This window comes from Melospiza melodia, chromosome 14 (genome assembly GCF_035770615.1).
Source record: "Melospiza melodia melodia isolate bMelMel2 chromosome 14, bMelMel2.pri, whole genome shotgun sequence".
NCBI lineage: Eukaryota > Metazoa > Chordata > Aves > Passeriformes > Passerellidae > Melospiza > Melospiza melodia.
The window spans coordinates 7,506,311-7,529,027 of record NC_086207.1 but is presented as its reverse complement, the minus strand read 5'-3'; the positions used below and the strand labels follow the sequence as shown (position 1 = coordinate 7,529,027).

Here is a 22,717-nt window from a genome sequence, read left to right as displayed (position 1 = left end):
ACAATAGTTATCCCTTAATTGCAAGAGCCAATCATCTCATTATCCATCTCTAACAAGCTTTTCCAGCTGTGCTCTGAGAAAGAAACTCTCCATTTGTCCTTGGTGTGAGCTGTGGTTCAGAGGCCCCTGGGGACAGGGGAGAGCTGGGCTCACATCCCCTCTCCTCCCCTGCCCCATGGAAAGGGGAATCCATTCAGGGGAGAAAAAGGGTCAGTGAATGATGGGGCACTGTTTGAAAACTCAGCAGTCAGTGAATGATGAGGCACTGTTTGAAAACTGTCTCTAGCTCCTGGGCTTTTCATCCTTTCTCAATGCCATGTTGTTTTCTTAATGGAATGCTATTTTCATAATAGATTTAAACAGTTCTGGGATTTATAAGATGTTCCTGGAGTACAGAAATCTCTGAAGATAGTCTAGAAATAAAAACATGTATATTTAAACATAAAAATAGATATATGGGATAAATATTTGGCTCAGTGCTTGATTTTGTTATGTGTACCATTTTTACTGCCATTAACCTGAACATACTTCCTAGAGCTTTTATTTATTAAAAGGAAAAAAAGAAAATGCTTTTTTTTTCTACAGTGAAGCAGAACACAGAATGCCTATAAGCATTGTGTGTCTTATGTTACTTAACTTGAATCATTCGTCACAACTGTTCTGACACAGCTGTTTACCATGTCATACTAAATATATCTAATTTTCAGCTTAATATAGAGTGGCTCACTAAAAAATTCAGTATTTGGACAGAAAAAAAAAATAAGAATTAAAAAGTTCAGAAGGACAATTTATCAACAAAAAATGAGGCTACACCAAACACACTGTCCAAATATATTTTGATTTTTGCTGTAAAATCAGCATACTTGTCATCAATATTACTTCGTCTAACAAAGTGCACATATTGTGGTGCACTTAACTGTAGTACTTAGTTCAAAACTCCATTTTGTTTATTGCCTCTTTTTTTTTTTATAGACAGGGTCCAGAAGTAGAAATGTTCTTTTTCACTAATATTAAAATCAGGAATAAATACAACAGTTGAGTAACCATTTTAATTTTTTGCCTGAAAATTTGTATGGCACCACAGTTGAATTGTTGCACTTTCTCATTTTGAAAAATAGTCTTTGCATAAAATAATGAACAGCATTTAAACATCTGAATCACAAGCCTATTTGCAATTGCTGCTCCTGAAAAGGAGTCCAGCCTTTTATGGAACCTTTTTTTCAGATTGGTACATGGTGTGCTACTTTTAAATAAAAAAAAAATGGGGAAAAAAGAAAAAAGGCTGTTTCCAACACTGTCTGCACTACTGTAATGTTTTGATTTAGTGTGCCAGGTGATTTGGGGGCACAATGTAAATGTGAGGTTCTTTGTTTTCCCTGAACTTCCAAGTGATTCCTGGGCTCTGTGTGGTGTGAGTGGCAGTTCTAATGGCCCTGTACATTGTAATCATGTCAGGATCATTACAAAATGCAGCAAACAAGCCCTTACTTGAGTTAGATACATGTATGAATCAAATTTAAATTTACAGAGAGTTTTAGCACAGGCTTCTCTAAGCCATTAAAATTCATCTTGAGCCCTCCCTCCATGCCTTCTATTGATTTACCTGTGCTAACACAAAGAGGAGTGGTCAGTTTTTTTCAACCCCCTAAACAAAAACCTATTTTTCTTTTCTCTTCTCCTTAGCTTTTTCTTCTCTTGTCCTCCCTCTTTGTTTCCCTTTGTGTGTGTTGTCCCTTCAGGACGTGCAGTGTTTTAATACCTTGCACTGCCCACAGTTAAAATTATGCTCTCATTAGAATTGCCAAAGTCATGGGCAGGTACGCAGTTGCTTTATAGAACCACAATAAATCTTATCTTGGATGAATTGTGAGTCAGAAGTGTATTACACATGTGTAAGTTGGGGCACATGGGGTCTGTGTACATCAGCAGCAAGTACAGCTGTGCTATTTATTGCTTTAGATTGACTGCTATGGGTGGTCCAGATCAGCTGAGACTGTATTCCTATGAAACTTGGCCAGCCCTTTAGCAGGACATTATAAATAATAAATATTTTCTGAATAAACACCTTTCTCAGAAAATTAGGCAGACCTTCTGTGTTTCTGAAATAATTAAACCAGAACTAAATGAGAACTTTTGAAGCCACTTGTTAGTGGTTGTACTGCTCTGTAGTGTAAGTGGGTCAGGATGAGCTGTATTAGTTAAATCCTTTGAAACAAAAGAAATTATTAAATCTGTTATGATTTAGGTCAATGACTCAAAATAAACCATTCACAGAGTGCCCTTGAGACAGACAAGTCAAAGAGTATCAGGAGTTCTGAACTCAAATTGCATCTCACCATTATTCTCTAAGCAAAGCTATCACACCTTACCTTTCCAGGAATACAGTACATAAATATTTCACTGTCTAACAGGAAAGGTGTTTAACACTGAATTGAATCAGTATTTAATCTATTTAACATAAGAATGAAAAAAAAGTGAAATAGTTTTTCTAGGAGTGTTTCACAGCTTAATTGACTGTGTTTTAAGGCATGTGTAGTGATACCATTGTCTAAATTTTGAGAATGGTTTGAGCATGATGCTCTGGAACTGGTTTCTGCCTGGCTGCCTTAAGTTCAAATAAATCCCCAAAGCACAGGTGAGGAGGAGAGATTTATCCCTGAGAATATTTTGTTGTGTTCAGGTAGATGTATTTTGTCTTAGATGCTTGGGATTTGTCCTCAAGTAATGGAAAAATAAGGAAAACAAAAAAATAAAGCTATTCTAAAAATATGAAAATGACATCGAACTAAACTTCCAATAAAAATGTTATCATTTTATTGACAGCATTTGAAGGACCTTCTAAAATTAGTAAAGTTCAAGAAATTTTTAATAGTTTGCTGTCATAAAATCAAATTATTCACCAAGTTATTCTGATGTCTGATTCTTGAAACAAGGTTTTTCCTTATGAAAGATCAAAGTAAAGATCTTGAGACATTTCTACATTTATTTTTTTGTTTTAGCCAGTTGGAGTTACTGTAGCACAGACATTGTGCCTCACATTCTGCATGTACAGATGACTGAGGAATATTTCTAGGCATGCTCAGAAATGGAACAGTGTCTTACCATTTCCATTTGTATTTGCAGGGGAATTGCACAAAACTCTAAAAAATAATTGTTATTGAGGGAACAATTTCAAAAACTCTTGTCTTCCTGAGAAGATGCTTTCATAAGCTAATGTCCTGGAAATGCTCAGATGTTTTATCTCAGTCAGAGTAAATCCTTCTTTTAACTACAGTAACAAGGAATTAATTGTTCTTTCAGAAACAATAGAAATCAGGCCAGACAGCTTTAAGTTTAGCAGTCATAAAAACAAAAAGCTTTTTGTTTATCTGAGCTGACAGACAATATAGAATTCATATGGAATGACAGGCTTTTGTGCTGAATAGCATCATGAGGGCTCCCAGAGAGTAATTGGCAGGTTTTGCTCCATGCTGCAGTGTCTGTGTCTGTTTCTGTGTTTATAATTGTGATATATTCATATCTGGATTTGATGAGAGAGTATTAAAATGGGATCAAAGAGCCAGGCATTGTTAATCTAAATGATCATATATCTCCTGAAACTTCAAGAAACTCTTTATGCCACCAGCGTTAAAATGCTTTACAGTTAACATGCTTGCCAGTTCAATCAGTATTGCAGCACCAAAGAGTTGAACTAAAAAATTCAGATATGGGGGAGTCAGCTTAGCCACTCCATGTTCAGAGAGCTGAGAAACAGGAATGTAAAATTTCTCTTTAATCTGAAGTTATAAAACGAACCTTAAGGGTTTCAAGTGCCAAATGTCTCTGCTTTTGTTTTGGCTTTTCTGTAGGTGTTGTTTTGGGACGTTTTTTCCTCTCTGAAGTGTTAAAAATAAATGAAAAATAAAGAAAAAAGTAAGCATGTTTACAGTTCTTATTCCTCACAGATTGCAGAATACCTGTGGGTGGTTTAAAGCAGCTGTTTCTTGTGGTTACCTAACTTCTTTAAAATACAGAAAGGAAAAAAAACCTAAAAACCAAAAAACCACAACAAGGCTAAATGTCAAATCAAAATGAAGGCAAGAAACCTTTTCTCTAGGTCACCAGCTCCTCTGGCCAAGTACATTTATTCCCTCTTAGGCCCATAATCTGTTTCAAAAAGCAATGATTTAGCCAATACTTGTGCCAGTGCTGTGACCTCTTCTCCTGCAGGTGCAAACAGCTACCACAAGGAAAGTCTTGGCTGCCTTCTGCATGTTTTATCATCCTCTGCTGCAGTTTGCTCCCTTGGTGGCAGAGGTGGCAGGAGGAGTTACTGCTGAAATGCTTTGGTGGTTTAAGCAAAGCTCCTGGCCCGGGGCACGTTCTGCTGGGGGGAACCTGGACTGAGAGGGGACAGGGGCAAGGAAAAGCTCTTCAGCTGTCCCAGCTAACTCACCCAAACCATCCTTCAACTCCCGAGCCATGTAGATAAAAGCAAGATGTTTTGTTCCAATTTTTGCTGATTAGCAAATCTGAGTATTTTTTTTATGTGGGAATATTTTATTTCCAGCAAAAAAATTTGTCATGAGGATTTCTCAGGACTGGCACAGACCTGGGCATAGAATGCCATGAGAAAAAGACATACATACCAATGCCAGCTGAAAATAATTAGTACCCCAGTGGGTAGGGTGTTTGTGCTTTTACTGTATTTCTTTTCTACAGTAGCTTCCATTTTGCACTTTTTGTATGCTAACAATGCATATATTAAAGTCTATATGCTACAGTAAGGGTGTCCTAATTAAGCACACTGTAAAAAACTCTATGGTCCATTGAACAAGAGGAGATTTAGACAGTTTTCAAGAGCTCCAAGTGCTGAGTTGGATAAACTGGTTGACTTATGGGGTGGTGAAGAAGCTCATCCAGTCACGTTCTGGGGTGCACAAGAGCAGCCAAGCCCCAAAGTGTGCTCAGACACTCACACACAGGAATGTCAGGGCTGGGACGGACCTTTGGAGAAACTTTGTCCACCTTCAGAACAAGGCCTTGGATTAATATTAACCAGGGGCCATAAAATCAGTCGCTGCTGCTTGTGAACACGTTGTTAAAGGATAATGTCCAGCTCTGTAATGCATTAACACTGAATAGAAATAGTCTCCTCTTTGGAGCTCTCCTGCATGCTTCAGTCTTAATTGCATGCCTTCCTGCAGGAAGAATGGAAATGAGTCTACTTTTGTTCTGTTGCACAACAGAAATAAATATTGCTCTGTCAGTTTTGTGTTGTTACCGGAGTTCAATCAAAAGATGACAGTGTTATTGTTTTATCATTGTTTTTTAAACTCTTTGATGATACAATAAATTGGATAGAATGCAATTATCTTATAGCATTTAATTTTTTGCTCCCTACCCATTCTGGTCAATTATTTCAATATTTTAGAGGATGCATGATGTGGACCTTCCCTTTGTTCTCAATCTGTGCCACATTGTTCTTCAAGTACAAGTCAAGAAAAGTAGAATAAACCAAAACATCGTGGCAGCGTTACTTACTCCTTTCTCATCCTTTCACGTTGCTAGGTGGCAGCGAGTGACCCCAAGCAGAAGAGTGGCTCTCCTGGCAGCACTGCCTGGCTCAGGAGGATGGACATCAAGGACAGGAGGCACCGCTCGCTGACGCGGGGCCGCTGCGGGAAGCAGTGCCGCTACACCAGCTCCTCGCTGGACAGCGAGGACTGCAGGGTGCCCACACAGAAGTCCTACAGCTCCAGTGAGACCCTCAAGGCCTATGACCACGACAGCAGGATGCACTATGGCAACCGAGTGTCTGACCTGGTGCACAGGGAGTCGGATGAGTTCCCAAGACAAGGTACGTTTGCAGTCAGGACTGGTTCCTGTTACGGTGCTCCTCAGAGGGCAATCTGTTCCTTGTTAAAGCATCTCAGTGCTACCAGGAGTTTCAATGAAAGAGCCCTAGGAGAATGGGTATTATCTTAAATTAGAAAGTTCTTTCTTCTCTGAGTTCTGGTACTTTTGAAATCCACAATTTGTAAGAGAGCAAACTGAGATTCACTGATCAAAACATCTGATAGATGCAGATGCCATGACCCTTAACCAGAGGATGTCTTTTGCACGCATATTGGGGTTAGCCAATGTGCTAGCTTGGGATCCTGCTTCCTAGGTTAATTTTGGAAATGATAATGGCATTTTCACCTAAATGTGTCTCTCTTTAACACAGATTTTATTGAAAAGACAACTAAAACACTGTTACGGTAAAAACCCATATGGCCAACATACATTCATTATTCATCAGGTGCCTTGGAATTCCTTTCCTGTTCCTGAATGCTGGGTAACTGAACTGTGGGAATGGGAGTGGTGGTTCCTCTGATTTCATGTTGTCACTGCTCACCAATATTACCCACCCTTGACCTCATAAAAACTAAAAGGAGGAAACCCATCTAATTCCTTTTTTAATGGGCTTTAATTGAATATTGCAGCCTATGACTAATATTTGAAATAACCTGCCCATATGAACTTGCAAGCTAGAGGAATTAATCTCTTATTTTATAAAATGGTCCTTGTTAAGTCCAATGGATTAATGAATTAACAATGTAAATGTTTTTACTTGAAAGCCTGTAAATGTGCACTGTACACACAGAATTTTATTCTCATTTGGGTATTTTCTTGGCTCAAGAACTTGTAAGTTTCTGCGCTGAAACCATTAGTGAACATTGCTTCATAGGAACTGTGTTTAGTCATGTGGTTTACTTGCCCATATAGCCAGGCTAAATTGGCATTCAGTCAGTGATTAGATATGGCATTTGAATTAAAAGCCTTGGTTTAGTGTCAGTTGAAGAATCAGATGTGGTTCATACCAGCTAAGATACAGGAGGGCTTGATGGATAAATGCGTAGGTTTTGTGCCCTAAAATGGAAGGTAAATCATCAGGTACATCATTTAAGAATACCATAATTTAAATGCAGAAACTCTTCTGGTTTAACTCCTCTCGTTAACAGCATGGGATAGTTCTCTGCTGCACATTTTTGATGTTGTGGCTCAAGCAATGGGAAGTTACCACACTTGTTGTGGAAATTCTTCAGTGGAAGGTCATTTCTAATACCTGGTATCACGTCACTCATCTTGTTTCAAACATTCTGACAGCAGTCAGTGTCTGTCTTCCCCTTTCAATCAAACTATCTAATAGTTAGTGTTGATAATTAAGGCCTTGTCTAATCCCTTGTTTCTCTCGCATTTGTCTGCAGACACGTGGGAGTGTTTGCTTTGTGCTTGGTCTGTCAAACACCCAGCTCTGTTTTCTGGGGTAATATCTGTTCTTGGAGGTTCTTTCTTTGCTTAGAGGTATTTATCTAAGATAAAGCATCAAAGTGCACCTCGAACCTCTGAGCTGCTCGAGCCATTTTCACTGCAGTTTGTTCTACTTTACTGTACAGGAGTCATCTAAATATTACTTTTCCTTATCAGGATGATTGATGCTTCAGCTCAAGTGCCTCATTTTAGTTTGCAGGTCATTATTCAGCATTTCATAATGGTCTTTTTCTCTTGATTACTGATTTGACAACTGTTCATCCTCCCCCTTCTCTTAATGTGTTCTTCTCTGCCCTCTTTACAAAGGGGAATGCAAATTGTTGGTAAGTGAATCGAAACACTCAGATTTTTTTTTTTTTAATTATTGTTATTTTTTCCCCTACTGGTTTGTGTTGTTGTGTCTAAATAAATAGTGTTTATTTTAGAGAGCCAAAGTAATATTTTTGTTAGATAATGAGCAGCAACTCCTTATTTTCCTGCTTTTGTTAAGTTTAGAAAGCAATTTTTTTAGAAAATAAGTCTGTGTGATGATTCTTTGTATTTGAAAGCTGGATATCTTTCTGATTGAACACTTTTACTGGCATGAAATTTGAGAAAATATGACAGATCTAGATTAAGATTTGGTAGCTGTTCTCACTTTCTATATTAACATTAGATGGATAAAAATGTGGTTCATATGTGGAAGTTCTGTTCATTACATCTTGTGCATCCAGTTTCCAGCTGCAGACATCTAAGAATTTATACATCTAAATTTATTCTAACTTTGAGTGGGTGTTATGATGGGATTAAATTCTATGGGAAATAAACATGATTAAAACAGTCTTTAGAGATTTTTTTTGTTCTTTGATTAGAAAAAAGCTTGAATATTTTTAAGCAATTGCAGATATTTTCTAATAGAAAAGCTAAGTAGTTTTGACTTACTGCAAAATATTTGGTTTGACCATGGCACTGGAACTATTTACAGCTGTTTTGATCTGCTTCTTATACATTACCGGTTTGGAAAATCTGTTAAGATAAAGTTGCATTCATTCTGGTTTTGTTTATCATGGTTTGTTAGCAAAATGCTAATAACAAAAACTATATTCAGAGCTCAGAAGTCTGAAACAGTTCTTGCTGGCTTGTTTTAGTGTTTTTGAGAGATATGAAGGTTGTTCAGCCTTAAAAGAAGGTTTTTCCTGTTCACAGTGACTGATGGCTGCTACTTAGAGGCAACAGCTGCTATTACAGGTGCTTGGGCTGATCAGGCTTTGTCTCGCTGCTCATACTCCCAATAACACCAAGATGAGATCCTTGATCATCTTGTCATCAAACCTGAGTCATCCTCAACTCTTGTGTTAAAATTAATGTATCCCTTCAAAATCCAACTGAGCTTTGGCAATTACAGTTTTAATACTTCTTCTCCAGGACCTGTGACCTTTTGAAAATGAAATGTTTTGATAGATTTGGATTAAATACATTAAATAAAATTTCTGCCTAGAGTGAGAGCACATTCATAGCTTTCCTTTGTCATGCAAGGTTTTTGGGTGGCATTCTGCAATCTGTTGATTTTCATTATATCTGTGCAGTTGCATAATCAAAGGAAATTTGGGGTAGAGGCAAGGTGGCAGATTCTCTGACATGGAATCAGGTTTAGGGTGGCTTGTGTGGGAAAAGGCCTCAAGAGAGCTCTCCTCTTCTTGCCAGTGCATGTGGAACCTCCACTTCTCCTAAAATCAGGGCTTACTTTGGTTTTAATGGTGACCTGAGAGAAACAACATCCCAGTGTAAAATATATATTAGGGTCAGACAGCTCTCTTCCATTTCTCCTCTAGAACGCATGGACTTATTGAGAAATAAAAAATTATAATTTGTGTACCTTATTTAATAAAGGAAAGATGCTGCATAACACCTCCCTCCCTTACGTTCTCCCTCCCCAAACCATGATAAGGTTTTATTAAGTGATTTAAAAACCTGAAAGCACTTTTCATCTGTGCTTTCATCTGTATTGAAGTTGTTAATAATGGAGCAATGTAGCAGTATTACTAAACTAGCAAATAAATGAAAGTAGAAACCTTCAGAGCAGCCTTCTGTCAATATGCTTTTAAGAAAGGAAAAGGTAAGAAAGTCAAACCCAAACCTAACATTCCTCCTCTGATTTATATTCTAACATCAGTCAAGTGTCCTTTTGAGATGTAATAGCAATAGACAGGAATTAAACCAAAACTTTGTGCATATTAGAGCTGAGTCACAATAAAAACCAGAAGAAAATGTATTTAGAAGTGGATTTTCAGGGAGACATCATGGGATTGACCTTCAGTCTTTGGGGTGCTTTCTTTTAAATGTGCACACATTGTTTTCTCTTGGTATTTTGTGTATTTTGGTTGCTTTTGTTGTTGCTTTGCTTTGTAATGTTTGAGGGTTTAGTTTTGTTTGTGTCTTTGTTTTCTTTTGATTTCTTTCTTTCCTTCTGAGCAGCAAGCTCTGTGGTGCACAAGTGGTAGTTGAAATTAATTGTGATAATCTCTTCCTTTTCACTTCCCTTACGTTCCCCTTCTATCCTATTTTTTGGCATTTCACCATTTTATATTTTCATCCATTCTCCCTTTGCTGGGTGTGCTGGGGTGCTCGGACCTGCTGGGCTGGCCCCTGGGAGTCAGAGTCTGACCTGGGCTAACAAAGGCTCATCTTCATCTCTCCTCACCTGCTGGACCACTTGAGCAGCTCTGATGGGAACTCCAGTAATAATTAATAACACCAGTGCTGGAAAACCCAGCACTATTCTAATATTAATATGTATTTGTAGAATAAACAACAGCTAGACATAGTATGAGAATTCTCTGTACACAAAGTTTCTCTCAGGGAATAACTTTTTATTCTCAGCAGTTTCCCACAGCTGATCATTATTAAAAATCAGTATTTGTTCACAGTTTAAATTAGAGACTCAGAATGCAGGGATTTCTGAAGCAAGTATATAAGTTTATGTAGACTTATGCTCCTTTTTTCCTCTTCTTTACTCCTTTATTTAGCTATCAAAAAAGAACTACTATTTTTGCTGTTTCTCTACTGGACTCCTCATTAGTTGATGATTAAGTTAAATGAGGTTCTATTTTTTAAAACCATTTGCAAAGTTACATGCACATTGTATAAACCACATGTAAAAGGAAAACTTCTAAAAAGTAGATGTTATCAATGTGTAGTAAGCAGACACTGAATAAAAGAAAAAAATTAAAACCTCAGGTCTACTCTAAAATAGGTTTAGTAACCATTTTAATGCAAATACCTTTTCAGAAAAAATTCAAAATTAATAGGAAATATGATTTATATGCTTCATAGTTTCAAATTTCTACCAAATAAAAGATCTTGTGCTTCAATGAAAGCCATATTTGTTCATCTTGTAGTTCTGGGGCCTGACTGGGTGTTGAACAAAACCTTTCCTTGGTGAATTTTTTTCCCCCCTCATCCCTTTACTCTGCTATGTAATAGAATTCTAAGACTTTGGATACTGAAAATAATAATTTTTGATCCTATAAACCCTTCTCCATTTTCTCAGACACACGTGCGCACACACTCTTCTAAGAACTTTGTTTACACATGTCTGTGGATGCTTTGTCTCATACTTAAATCTACTGTAAAGGGAGATAAGGTACTCCATGGAGATGAAATAATAGTTTTAGTTTTTAAAAATGAACCTTTAACTGAAAACAATTTTTGATTTGTTCTAATAATGAAAAAGGCTCACATTTAGCAAATCTTGCAAATTTGTTCCACCTTCTGTGTCTTGTCTTCCAAAGTTCAATTGATATTTTTTAGCATCTGGTTTTCAGCAAGATGTGTTTGGAAGGGAGGCTGATTGCTTGTAAGTGTTCTCAAACTGATGGAGAGACTCAGATTTTTTTTCTAATACACTTATTAACATTGAAATGTCAGATTTAGAAAGCTTTTACATTTGATCTGGATTTGAATTGGGCATCTTTGTCCCTGCATCCTAGGTGGGTTCCAGAAAATGAGTTTTTACATGTAGCCCTGAATTTGCTTTACTGCATATAATTTTGTTTCTGTGAACTTGAGAACCCCTCTAAAAGTTATTTTCTGATAAAGAGCAATTAGGCCATTTTCCTTCTCCTCCTCTTTTCTTGTAATACAGGAAAAAAGAACTATTTAAATATAATGGAGTGCAGCAAATATTTAACATACATCAGCATTTATTTTGGATTTTACATTGATGAACTCTCCAATGCCACATGTTTTTAAGGTCTGCATCTTCAGAAAAAAAATAAGGATTAGATATTTGTATTTTAGTGGAGTGTGTGGAAGATGGGTTAAGCACCAGAGGGTATTCACTGCTCCAATGCATGAGTCAGTTTTCAGCTCAAATGCATTGGGACCAGTTTTAGGTGTATTTTTGTTTTCTCTCTAATTGTCTTTTCTGCTTTATTTTTTTTCCCCATGTTGTTTTGAAATGTCTTACTACTGGGGGCAAAATTCTAGTCTCAGTGGACAGCTGGTTCATCCATGGTGATGATTGCTCTGTTTATATTTCCTCTGCCCTCCCTGTTTGTTCTCCTAAAACCTCCAGTGCATTATGTGATTTCTAGAAACTTTTAAAATATTGTGGCTGGACCCAATTGCACACACTTTACTCAGTAAGAAAAACATAAGGAAAGCTTCAAACAAATAAAATACCACCCAGAGCTCATTGTCTTCCTTAGAGAACCATGGAGGTTTTGGAGTTGAGTCCAAGTGCTGATGACCAAATCATTTAATGCCTATAAATCAGTTGAAAAACAAAATGATAAGGAAGTATAATTGGGTAAGCAGGGCCCAGCATTTGTTTTGTTTTGTATTATTTGTTTCTGGATTCAGAGTTCCAAGTCAGAGGATCTGCAGTTTCCTTCCTTGACCTGCTTTTGGGTTGCTCATTAACTTTCATCAGATTATTTCTACATTGATCCCAGTAATCTTTCCTTGAATTAAGCACATTCTGAAGTTCTGGAAATTTCAGTAGACCTTGAAGTAGAAGTAGATCATGAAAATCCATGATTTGCACTGATGGGCAGTGATTGTGGGAGCTCAGCCTCCATGGTGAAGCAGATGCCAGCTTCTCTCTGGGTTTTGGAAAGTGGCTTCAGTTTTAGCCATGAGGTCTCATGATGCTCTTTTCTGTGTTATTGGAAAACCCACGAAACCAGTGTTTTCCTGTACAGATTTAATTAGATTCTGCAGTTCAGTCAGTTGTGTGTTCTGTGAGCTGTCTGTCAATCTAAGCAGAGCTCTTCAAGCATCTGCCTGTGTAATGTCATCTTCTGTCATGAATTTCAACTTGGTGGTGGTTTCTAAACCCTTTCCTACCTTTTAGGTTGTCTCCAATGGAACTGAAATATGCCATGGCAATGCCCTATATGCCCCAGTGATGTGGATAAAGACAGGTTGAAGAGTTAGTGACTTGTATAAAGGTGGTTCTTTGACACTATTTCATGTTTGTAAATCCAACTTCAAATTAGCTTTTGCTGGTAGCAGTCAGTTCCTTTTGAGATGCTCATCCGTTAAGGTTCCAAAATGGTTTCAGAGTCTGGATAGCTGATTAGACAAAGTAGCATGCAGATGTCTTTATGTATTGCCTTTTTGCCTTTCTTTCTTTTTTCCATGTGAGTGCTTAGCTGGAAGTGACTACAGTGAGTGCAAAAGTACGTGTCTGTGAATGCAGACCATATTGGAAACAGAGATTTACTGTCCCAAAGTGTAATGCTTACTCAGCCATCTGATGAGATTTGAGCACTAAACAGTTTGAGAGGGATGCATAAAGCTGTTTTATTACAAGATGCTGTTATGAATTGTAGCAGCTTTCCTTATGCTATGCTGCTGTTGCCAAACAAGTTGCATGAATGTAAGCAGTTTTATTTGTAATTACTTGCTCACATTTCCTTAGAATAGTTGGGTTATAGGTTTGTGATTCCTGCTTCTCCACTGGTGGCCATCTCTACATCCTGTTTAATTCAGAATGAAAAGATATATTTTTAAAACTGCTTGGAAAAAGCCTCTCTGAGGAATGCTGCTGCTAATATGGGAGGTGGAGTGAGGCTCAGATGTTTTTGTGTGTGGCAGAACCTTGTTAAAATGGATGCAGATAGCTCAAAAAAACAGTTGGCTGTTTCTTCATAATGCAGTGGGAAGTAAAGAGATCTTATTTTAGCTGAATTTGGGCAAATCCAGAAAATAGACAAATAAATCACTCACCTAAAGAAATGCTGTGGAAAATACAGTAGTTAAGACCTATATTTTTTTTTCCTAAACTTTGGTCAAGACCTGGATGTTACAAACTGAATTTAATACTTGAAACTGTTCTTGACAGGGCAGTGAAGGCAGTTCTGTTTTCTTGCTTATGTGTAGCTAGAATTGCTTTTGATGATGCTGCTGGACTCTGTTTTCCTTAAGCAGTCAAGTGTGTTCCTTATGACAATCCCTGCTTTCACAAAGTAACACAGTTGTTTGAAGAGGATTGCAAGAGAGGAACAATTTGATCATCAGTGCTGAAATACCTCACCAGTGTAGTTTGTCCAGTGCAATTTTGAATGTTGAGTCTTGGTCTTCTGTTGATTGCAAGATTCTTCCTCAGCTTAAAAAACCAATTTGTTTGGAAGAACTTGCCAGTATCTATCTGTTTTATTCCCAGCATTGCTCCTCAATCCATGTTCGGAGCCCAGGTATGACTTCGCAATCATGGTAATTTTAGACATCTTTTAGCAACCTATCCTCACTCTCATATTCCTTCTTTCCTTATTGCATCATTTATCCACTCCCAACTTTGGACTCTTGGTGCTTGCTGTTTGCTGTGTTTCTTCTCCTGGCATGTTTTTCCAAAGTCATGTGTCACCTAAATCTCACAGAAATTTTCTTTTACAAGGGGATGGTACCAAGCACTGCAGCTGAGGGGTTTTGTTTTGCAGTTCCACCAGCACTTGTAGAATATTAAAAATTGTCTAATGCTAAGGAAATTTGAGCAGCTGGCTAACATCAGCTGTATTTTTCTACTATTCCATGTGAAAACCACAGAATAGCCTGTGGTCAGTTTTACCTAGAAGAGAGCAAGCTGTCTGTGGAAGCAAGTAGAAATTTTGAATATGAAATTGATATTCATAATCATATTTGATTATATGAAATGGTAAAGGCTCAGTTGCAGATGACTCAGTTCAGTACAACTTGGTCTCCTCAAATACATTAATCAACTCCATTTGTTTCAATACTGAAGTAAAAATTATCAGTATTTTAGGTTTTGCTACTAAGACCAGAAGCAATGTTAGATAATTTTTAAAAAAAACCCATCATGTAGAACAAATTGCATAAATGTTATTCCTTCAAGCAAATGGCTACTCTGTGGTAGCTGGTCTAGAATTGTATATTCTCTTTTAAAAATTACTTCCAGTAGAGTACTGTGTTTTAAGGTTGGCAGTTTATGATGATGTATTAAATATTATAAATATAATAATAATTTTTCATATTATGTAGTTAGAGTACAAAAAAACTTTTTGTAGATGGCAGTCAATTTGATTTCATAGCAATATCCGATTTTCCTTTGAAGTTTTTATATTCCTGAGATAGGCATTTGGATGATATTGAAGAAAAGCTAAAATGGTACTTAGTCTCTGTGGGGTAAGTATTACCTTTGACTAAAATAATTTACAATATGCTAAAAGTTTACTACACAAAAAGTGATAATCTGGACTTTATTCTTGTTTATATTATTTTACCAAGGAGTTGGAGAGGTGGAAAGAGAAGTATTAGTCACATAGCTTCTCTTTTTGGGGGGTTTGGGTTTAGTTTCTAGTGTTTCTGCTAAACTTGCTGGAGATATATTTTGACACTAACATTAATTACAGCAAATAAAATTTTGTGTATGACTAGGCAACTCAGTGTGTGAGCTCCTGTTAAGTTTGCTTCTAAACTCTTACAAGAATAAAACTCATAAGGCATTATTACCACTATGTGCTTCAAGCACTGAATTTATAAAGTAGATTGTTAATAATATGAGGAATGATATATCACAGATGTAATGCTATGTCTTCCAAAGTTAATGAATACTTACAATTTTCATAATGAAAAATTAAGGTTAAAGTGGTTTATAAGACTGCCTACAGATCCAGCAGAAGTCTAATTAGAAGAAAGAACATTAAATTTGAGGTACTTGGAAATATATATTACCTAGAGTTATATATGGACTAAAATCCTGCACTTGTATTTAGGATTGCTCAAATGTGGACAATTCTACCAGAACACAGCACAGAAAACTGAAATGTTATTTGCTCTCTGAAATCACTGTGTACACAACAGATTGTGGGTTTAGATGTCTTCAGTACTTCAGTTATGTGATTCTCTCTTGTTGACTCAGTGCAACAATCTCTCATCCGTGTTTGCCCGTTTCTTTACCATTTCTGAAGTAAAATGAACCTTTGTGCTTGTTTTTCCTATTACCAAAGCCTAATGAAGCTCTCGTTCCTGTGCTGGGGCAGTTTGGGGCAGGTGCCACGGAGCAGGCAAATGAGAGGGGCTGGTTTGACATAACAAGGTGTGTTTGAAAAATCCCACTGCCCGGAGCTGCTGCCACACAGCTGGGGCTCAGCTGGATTTGTGGAATTCACCCTCAAAAAAATCCTTGAGCTTCCCAGGTGATGCTCAGGGCACGAGGAGCTGCTGTGCCATGTTCCACCTTCCTGTATGGGGCAGGCTGGGAGGTGTGTGTGCTGGAAGAGGGCAAACTGCCTTCTCACAGAGGGAGAAAAGAAGGGAAAAACCTTCCAGTTTGCCCAGGCAGGAGGCTGACAACCTAAAAAACACAAAAAGTGAGATGGTGTTGTGATACTGCACTTCCCTCAACTTGTTTTTGCGTTTTGTGTAATGCAGAATGACTGTAATTGAGAGTATATTTGGGATAAGCTGCCTTTGTGGTTATCAAATATGTCAGCTTTGCTTTTTTATGTTTATATGTCGGGTTTGTAACTCTTATAAGCTGTTATTGCATGACAGACTCCTCCATCTTAATTTCACTCTCTTAAATTCATCTTCTTGCTTCATTTTTTTGACAGCGTAACAATATTACACCTTGATCCCAGTGTATCTACCTCACATGGGGTTTGCTGTGTGGTGTTTTTTGTGGCCAGTGCTACATGAGCACAACAGTCCTTGTCAACAAAATTCTTCTGAACTATTGTTTGAGAATGAATTTTTTGTTGATCTCTCTCTTTTCTCATTATGTCTACAGCTTGCAAAAGCATAATGGAAAGAATTTATCTAGTTTTTCTCCACTATCTCTTTTACTCCTGAGAATCTTAGTATTCAGTTTAAGGAAGTGTATCTCAAAAAATATTTCAGAAGCATGGCAACTTATCCTCTTAACCATACAGGTGTGATATTTATAAACCAGAAACTTTGGCATTTTAAGACTTGATGATGATGATCTGCAGAATAAGAAGGCAAAGGAAGAACTTGTAATAAATAGAATGACTTGATGGAATAAAGAAACAGAAACCTCTGGGCAACCCTTCTATTCAGATAAATAGAGGGAGTGACCATTTCAGATAGAAAAGAAAATACAGTTCTTAGGTTATTTATCAGGCATGGGAAAGGCTTGTTTACTTGTGTTTGCACCAGGGATCTGCAAACAAATAAATGACTCAAACTGATAGATTTACCTTAGATCCTCCTCAGGTGATGGGAATAATGTGCTGCAAGAAGGGAGTTATGGTTGCATATCAAAAAATGCTGTTACAGAAATGCACAGTAAATTCCCACAAATGATTAAATAAATTAAGTTGCTGGACACATTTATGGTAATGTTTTCAAAACAGGAATTAAAATCCATGTCTCTGGAGGTCATATGACTACTTAGCAAGGAGGCAGACTCAAAGTTATTGGTAGTGTCAGTGAATAGCAAACATGGTTTTTTTAAAGCAAGATGTATTGTACCTCATATGTTTACTACATTTTGTCCAGCAGTATAATTTACTTAATGCTCTTCAATATTCCTGGGGAGGAAGAAAAGGCCAAATTGTTTGGCTTAAATTCATCTTGTTCCTATGTAAGAAAATGACTGAAGTAAGTACGTCATTTATTGTTTGTTCTTGTAAGAGAACCTTTTACAGAGATGTTGGCTCTCAGAGGCCTTAACCATTTCAGCTTGCAGGACAGTGGGTGAAGTTGGGCTAAATCTCTGCACAAACTTTACCTTTTTAGCCTGAAAGGTATCCTGAAATACTGAACAGTATTTTTCTGTTGTCAGCAGCTCCAAGAAGAGAGTTCTGTGGTTTGGTTCTGCACTTGATCTTTGGCAGCCACAAACCTCCCGTGAAAGAACCAAAGGAAATCTTTTAGCAGAGTGAGCAGCTAAGGATGAAGCAGACCCTGTTGCATAAGAGGGCAAACTGTGATTTCTTATCATTTAACTTCCTCCTGTTCCACTTAAAAACATTTTCCTATGGACTATCTTCAATTTCTTATGACTCCAGGTTGTAAATTAACATATGGCATAATCTGAAATGCAGATGAGGGGAGAGAGGGCACTTGTGGAAAGTGGCTTCTTGTCTTACTGTCAAGGAGACTGTTATGCTTGGAGTTTTATATTTCTGCTGAAATCCATAGATATTTTTGGATATGCAGGTGGTAGAGTGTGTCTGTCAATTTTTCTATTTTTTTTTTATCTCTCAATGAATTCTTTGCAAGAATCTTGGCCAAATATTTTGAATGCATTTGTGGTTTTTCCTTTTTATCTCTATATTCTCTATTCAATTACATCATTTTTTTCTGATTTTTTTTATCTCAGTGCTCTTTTCTTAAAGATTTCTAACCTGTGCAGAATGATACTAGTAAATAAAGACTTGTGAAATCACACATAAAAAAATCTAGTGAATTTAATAGAAGTGAGAGTATCTTCCATATTGAAATAGTAAAGTAAATTTTCAGATGTGAGGATTGATGTGGAAGAGAGCAAGATGAAGAGAAGGTGAACAAGGCTGGTCAGGAGCAATGCTGAAAGAGGCTAAAGAACAAAAGGTGTCAGCTGTGGGCTTTAGGGTGCTAACTCTGGGCAGAAGCAGCAAGAAGAGAAAGCATTAGCAGAACTTTTGGAACGAGCTCTTACCTAAATTAATACTGAGATATAAAAAAAAAAAAAAAAAAGTACTGAGGTACCTGGGTTTTTCTGAGGCAGAGTATGTGGTGCTTTATTTTATTCACTGAACAAAACTGAGCTCTTCTCAAGCTCAGAACATACCAGGCAGTGTTGGCACAGCCCTGGATGAATTTGGAATTGCGCTTGTGCCGTCATCTTTCCCCACCTAAATTTTCTTTTTTACCCACAGTCTGTATTTGTCATATGTGTGGCTGAACTCTGAGACTGGAGCTTGAAGTGCTGTGCTGATAGTACCTTTTTAAATTCTTTTTCCTTCTAATAATTAACCCTAAATAATTAATAGCCAGGGTATATTTGAGTTCTCAGTAGAAAGCTGTCACTTTATTTTTTAGCATTTTCATTATGGCATTATTCATGCTTGATTACAATGATTTTGGGTATGTTTGTCTGCCAGTACTTTCCATGGATTTTAATTCTCTTCTCACTTTTCAGTTCTCCTGTGCTGGGGCTGTGTTAAAGCAAATGTCATTTTCCTAATGGGAGGTGAAATTTCACGTCAGCAGGACAAGCATATGCTGAGCTTGGCTTTATTTCTTCCATAAGAATGTCACATTTTATTCTTCTAGATAGTTTCATATATATATATATATATATATATATATGCACACATATCATAGTTTTATGTATATAATTGCATTTACTATTTTATACAGGCATTCTTCTTACCTTCAGAAAGCAAATGTTATTGTAGTTTCTGACAACGAACATTTATTTACTAAGGAAATAAATTTTACTTTCAGAGCCTTTCAATTAGAAAGGAAGAAAAGCAAACTGATTATTATGAACTATAAAATTATTCAGCACAGAATACCAGTAGATAATCCAGGGCACTTTAAGATGCAATTCTTTTTTCATCTATTTAACAGGCCTCTAAATGATAATGAACTTGTCTTGATGTGCCTGTTAATTTGTGGTGAAAGGTGATAAATAAGAAGTTAGTCAAGATTTAAAGTCTAAGAAAAACAACTTGAAATGCCTCTACTTCATCTTTTATGTAGCTAGAAATGATATAAAATGGAAGAAGACAGAGGTGAAATGCTTAAGAATGAAAAATGTATAGATTTTAAGTAATTCATAGGTTTTTTTCCTGAAGAGAACAAAAACTAAGATTATATATGTCATTCTGATGTACCAAATCCTATTTAAATAATTGAGATGTTTGGATTTTGTTATTTTTTTTGTCTTACTCTAACTCACATATTGTGCCAGTGGGATAAATGATGTTGGTTCATTCCCATTTTACAGACAAAGTGCAGGAGAAAAAAGATTAAGTGAGTTGCTTAGGGGCATGAATAACATTGTGAGCTGAAAAAGGCAAAAAAGTCTTTGCACTTAGATTAGTAATCCATTTTTATTTATATTAGCTAATATTTCCGCTGTTGGTTTTTTTCCTTTCTTTCTCTTGTCTGTGTAGCATGTATTCTTAACTAATCAGAAATTATTTTGCAAACTTCTCTGATTAGTGAAACTTCAAATTATCCATCAAAAGGGAGAGTTCCACTTCAGTTAATTCCATGTGTCGTGTTTCTTCTAATTTTCTTGTGTTTCTGGAAAATGCTCATTGCTTTTATCCATCACAAAAACTGTAATAATAATTTAGAAAAATAAAGATTAGAGTGCTTTATTTGTTGTTAGAAAATAGAATTTAAAAATACAAAGGTGAAGTCAAAGACATGCTTTTTCTGGGTTTTATTAACATAGGAATTACTCTTGTTCAAGCATATTTATTAACATAATTTGTTTAGTAAAGATCTGTGAAACTGCTGGATTGGGGAGAACAAAAGATAGTCAAAGAAGTAGGAAAGGTTGGCATCAAGAGAGACAATAGTGGAGGCTCAGTGAGGGCTCTCACACCTTAGGAATGAGTTGTGAAATAAAAGGGAGAAGGAGAGAAGAGGAAAAATGAGCTGAATTTGCACAATTTTTTAAGAGTAAGCCATCTAACTCTAAGTGTGAATAACATCTCAGAAGTCAGTGATAACCATTTCTTTCTTTGTGAATCCAGGTTTATTATTCTCCTAGGGTGACTCCCAGAAAAATGTCAATAGGATTTGACTGAGCACGTTTGGAGACTTTGCATGTTGGCCAAACCCAGGGTTCACTAGGGAGGATCTTTTCCAGAGACAGAATTTTTTGTTGATCCTGGGAGTGTTACTCTGAACATGGACCACAGGCTCCATGACAGTGGCACTGTGTTCCTTGGAGTGTCCTGGGGTGCCAGGAGATCCAATTATAAACCCTGTTCTTTTGCTAAAAGGCCACAGGTGGAGTAAAGCCCCTGAGCAGAGCATGGATTTCCTTCTTTGCCAAGGAAAGAAGAGACCCTGTGCACCATGACATGGATATGGCCCCTGCACACTGAGAAGCTCTAGCACAAGATTTTCTGCCACTCTTGGCCTCTACCAGAGCAATTTTTGTCATAATAGTCAATGAGTTCCTTCATGGTTCAAGTGCACAAGAAAAATTGTGTTTGGAGTGTGCTGTCGTGGTCACTTGATTCTTTCTAATACTGTTACTGATAACAACTTAAATTGCTTGTACCAGTATAATTTGCAGTCCCATGAGCAATTTTTATAGTGTGTAGCAAAAAAATGAAGTTGCAGCTAAGTCTTCTAGGTGGGTTTATTCAGATTATAATATCCATCTAAGCACTGTAAATCTTTCATTGCATTAATTAAAAAACCTGCAACAAAATGAATTTCTCGTTTCCTGAAATTCAGGGCACATCTCCCTGTAAAAATAATCGTTCCTTCTAGAAAATTATGGAGCCAACCTTGATTTAAAATATAGAGTGAAAATACAGGAGTTGAGTTTGTTGTTGTCCTTCGGTCAATAATCTTTGTCTCTTCTGATCTGTAACACAGGCAGGGGTAATGGTAGGAGCCTATTCTCTGTATGATAATTCAGTATATTCACAAAGCATGATGTAGTTTAAATATGGGCTAACTGTGTATGTATGGATTATATGTGTGGTGGCCAGTCTGATCTGTCTGTGGAGAGGAGCTTCCTTATCCTTTCTCATCCATTTCTTGAGAATGCAAGAAAATATGAGTTATCCTCAGGTAACTTTGCACTACAGGATAAAGTCTTTAGAATTCATGGAACTTTAGAAAAAAATGCATGCAAGAAGTATTTTAAAATCCAAGTAATTTGAAATGTTCATGGTCAAACAAAACTACTCCATTCATACATAGTCTGATTAATTTAAAAATATGTTTTTAAAAGTTGAAACATTTTACATGGGGACAGTGCTTGTAATTATCAGTGCCAGCAAGAAAATTAAAGTATAGGTATATCTAAATGAAGACACTGAGAAAAAAAAAAAATCATATGGGTTTAAAATACTACTTAAACTGCATGAATTCACTCTTATTCATTATTTTAGTGACCTTACTTCAGTTTCATTAGTTGATTTTTGGAAGCTGTTACATCAAAGTAAAAGTTATTACATTTCTAAAAATCTACATTTGTAGGTATAGGTAGGTATACTTAGTTGTTTAATTTTTTCAGAACATATGTAACAAAACCAAGAAATTTAAGCCAACTTCTTGGCCATGCCTATTGCATTGTAACTCATCATTAATTTCTCTTCCGGCCTGAAAAATAAGCTTATTACTCTTTCAGTTTGGAGGTGCCATCAACAAATTTAGGTCCAAGGGTCATTGCCTCTTTTCAGTTCCTGTGCATCAAACAGAAGGAATCAAGGTACACCTGATCCAGTCCTCCATCACTTAGGACTGTGTGTAATGCAGCTGTGGGTTCTCAGCAGCCATCAGCCAGGAAACTGCATCCCAGGGAAGCTCAGGCTGTGGTAGGAGGGTCCAGAAGTTTATGGTTTAATACTGACCTTCCTCCCTTTTCTGTCTTGAGCCATGCCCTTCACAATATGTGGGATCATTTAAGTGCTATGTTGTGGCTTATTTTTTGTTTCTGGTGAGCTGGACCAAAGGACTGGAATTACATTATATACATTATGTAAATTAAATGCTTTTTTTCCAGTGTTTCTCAGGCTGGAATTGTGTTTTCCTTGTGTTTACAGTTTTCTGTTTCAGTCCTGATGGACATGATGTAGCAGTTCACAAAGTGTCTGTTTCTGCACCATGCTGCCATTAAAATAGATGTACAACATGCATCTGGTTCAGAATTCAACCTTTGACTAAATGGTTAATCTGAGTAAAATTTAATCTAATGCATATTTTTTCATACCAATGTTTTATTTCATTCTAAAGCAGGAGAGAAGGATTACACAGTGCTTGGTAACTT

The 22,717-nt window shown here is 36.8% G+C and overlaps 1 protein-coding gene across 10 annotated transcripts in view; it reads left to right on the top strand.

The window, feature by feature from the left end:
- Positions 1 to 22,717, top strand: part of TENM2 (teneurin transmembrane protein 2) — a 615,620-nt gene that overhangs the window by 128,340 nt on the left and 464,563 nt on the right. For all 10 annotated transcript variants that reach the window (XM_063168605.1, XM_063168602.1, XM_063168601.1 and 7 more), the window contains exon 3: positions 5,551 to 5,839. In XM_063168605.1, coding sequence (XP_063024675.1) covers positions 5,614 to 5,839 — 226 coding nt within the window. In that variant the 5' untranslated portion in view covers positions 5,551 to 5,613. The remainder of the gene's footprint in view (positions 1 to 5,550; positions 5,840 to 22,717) is intronic.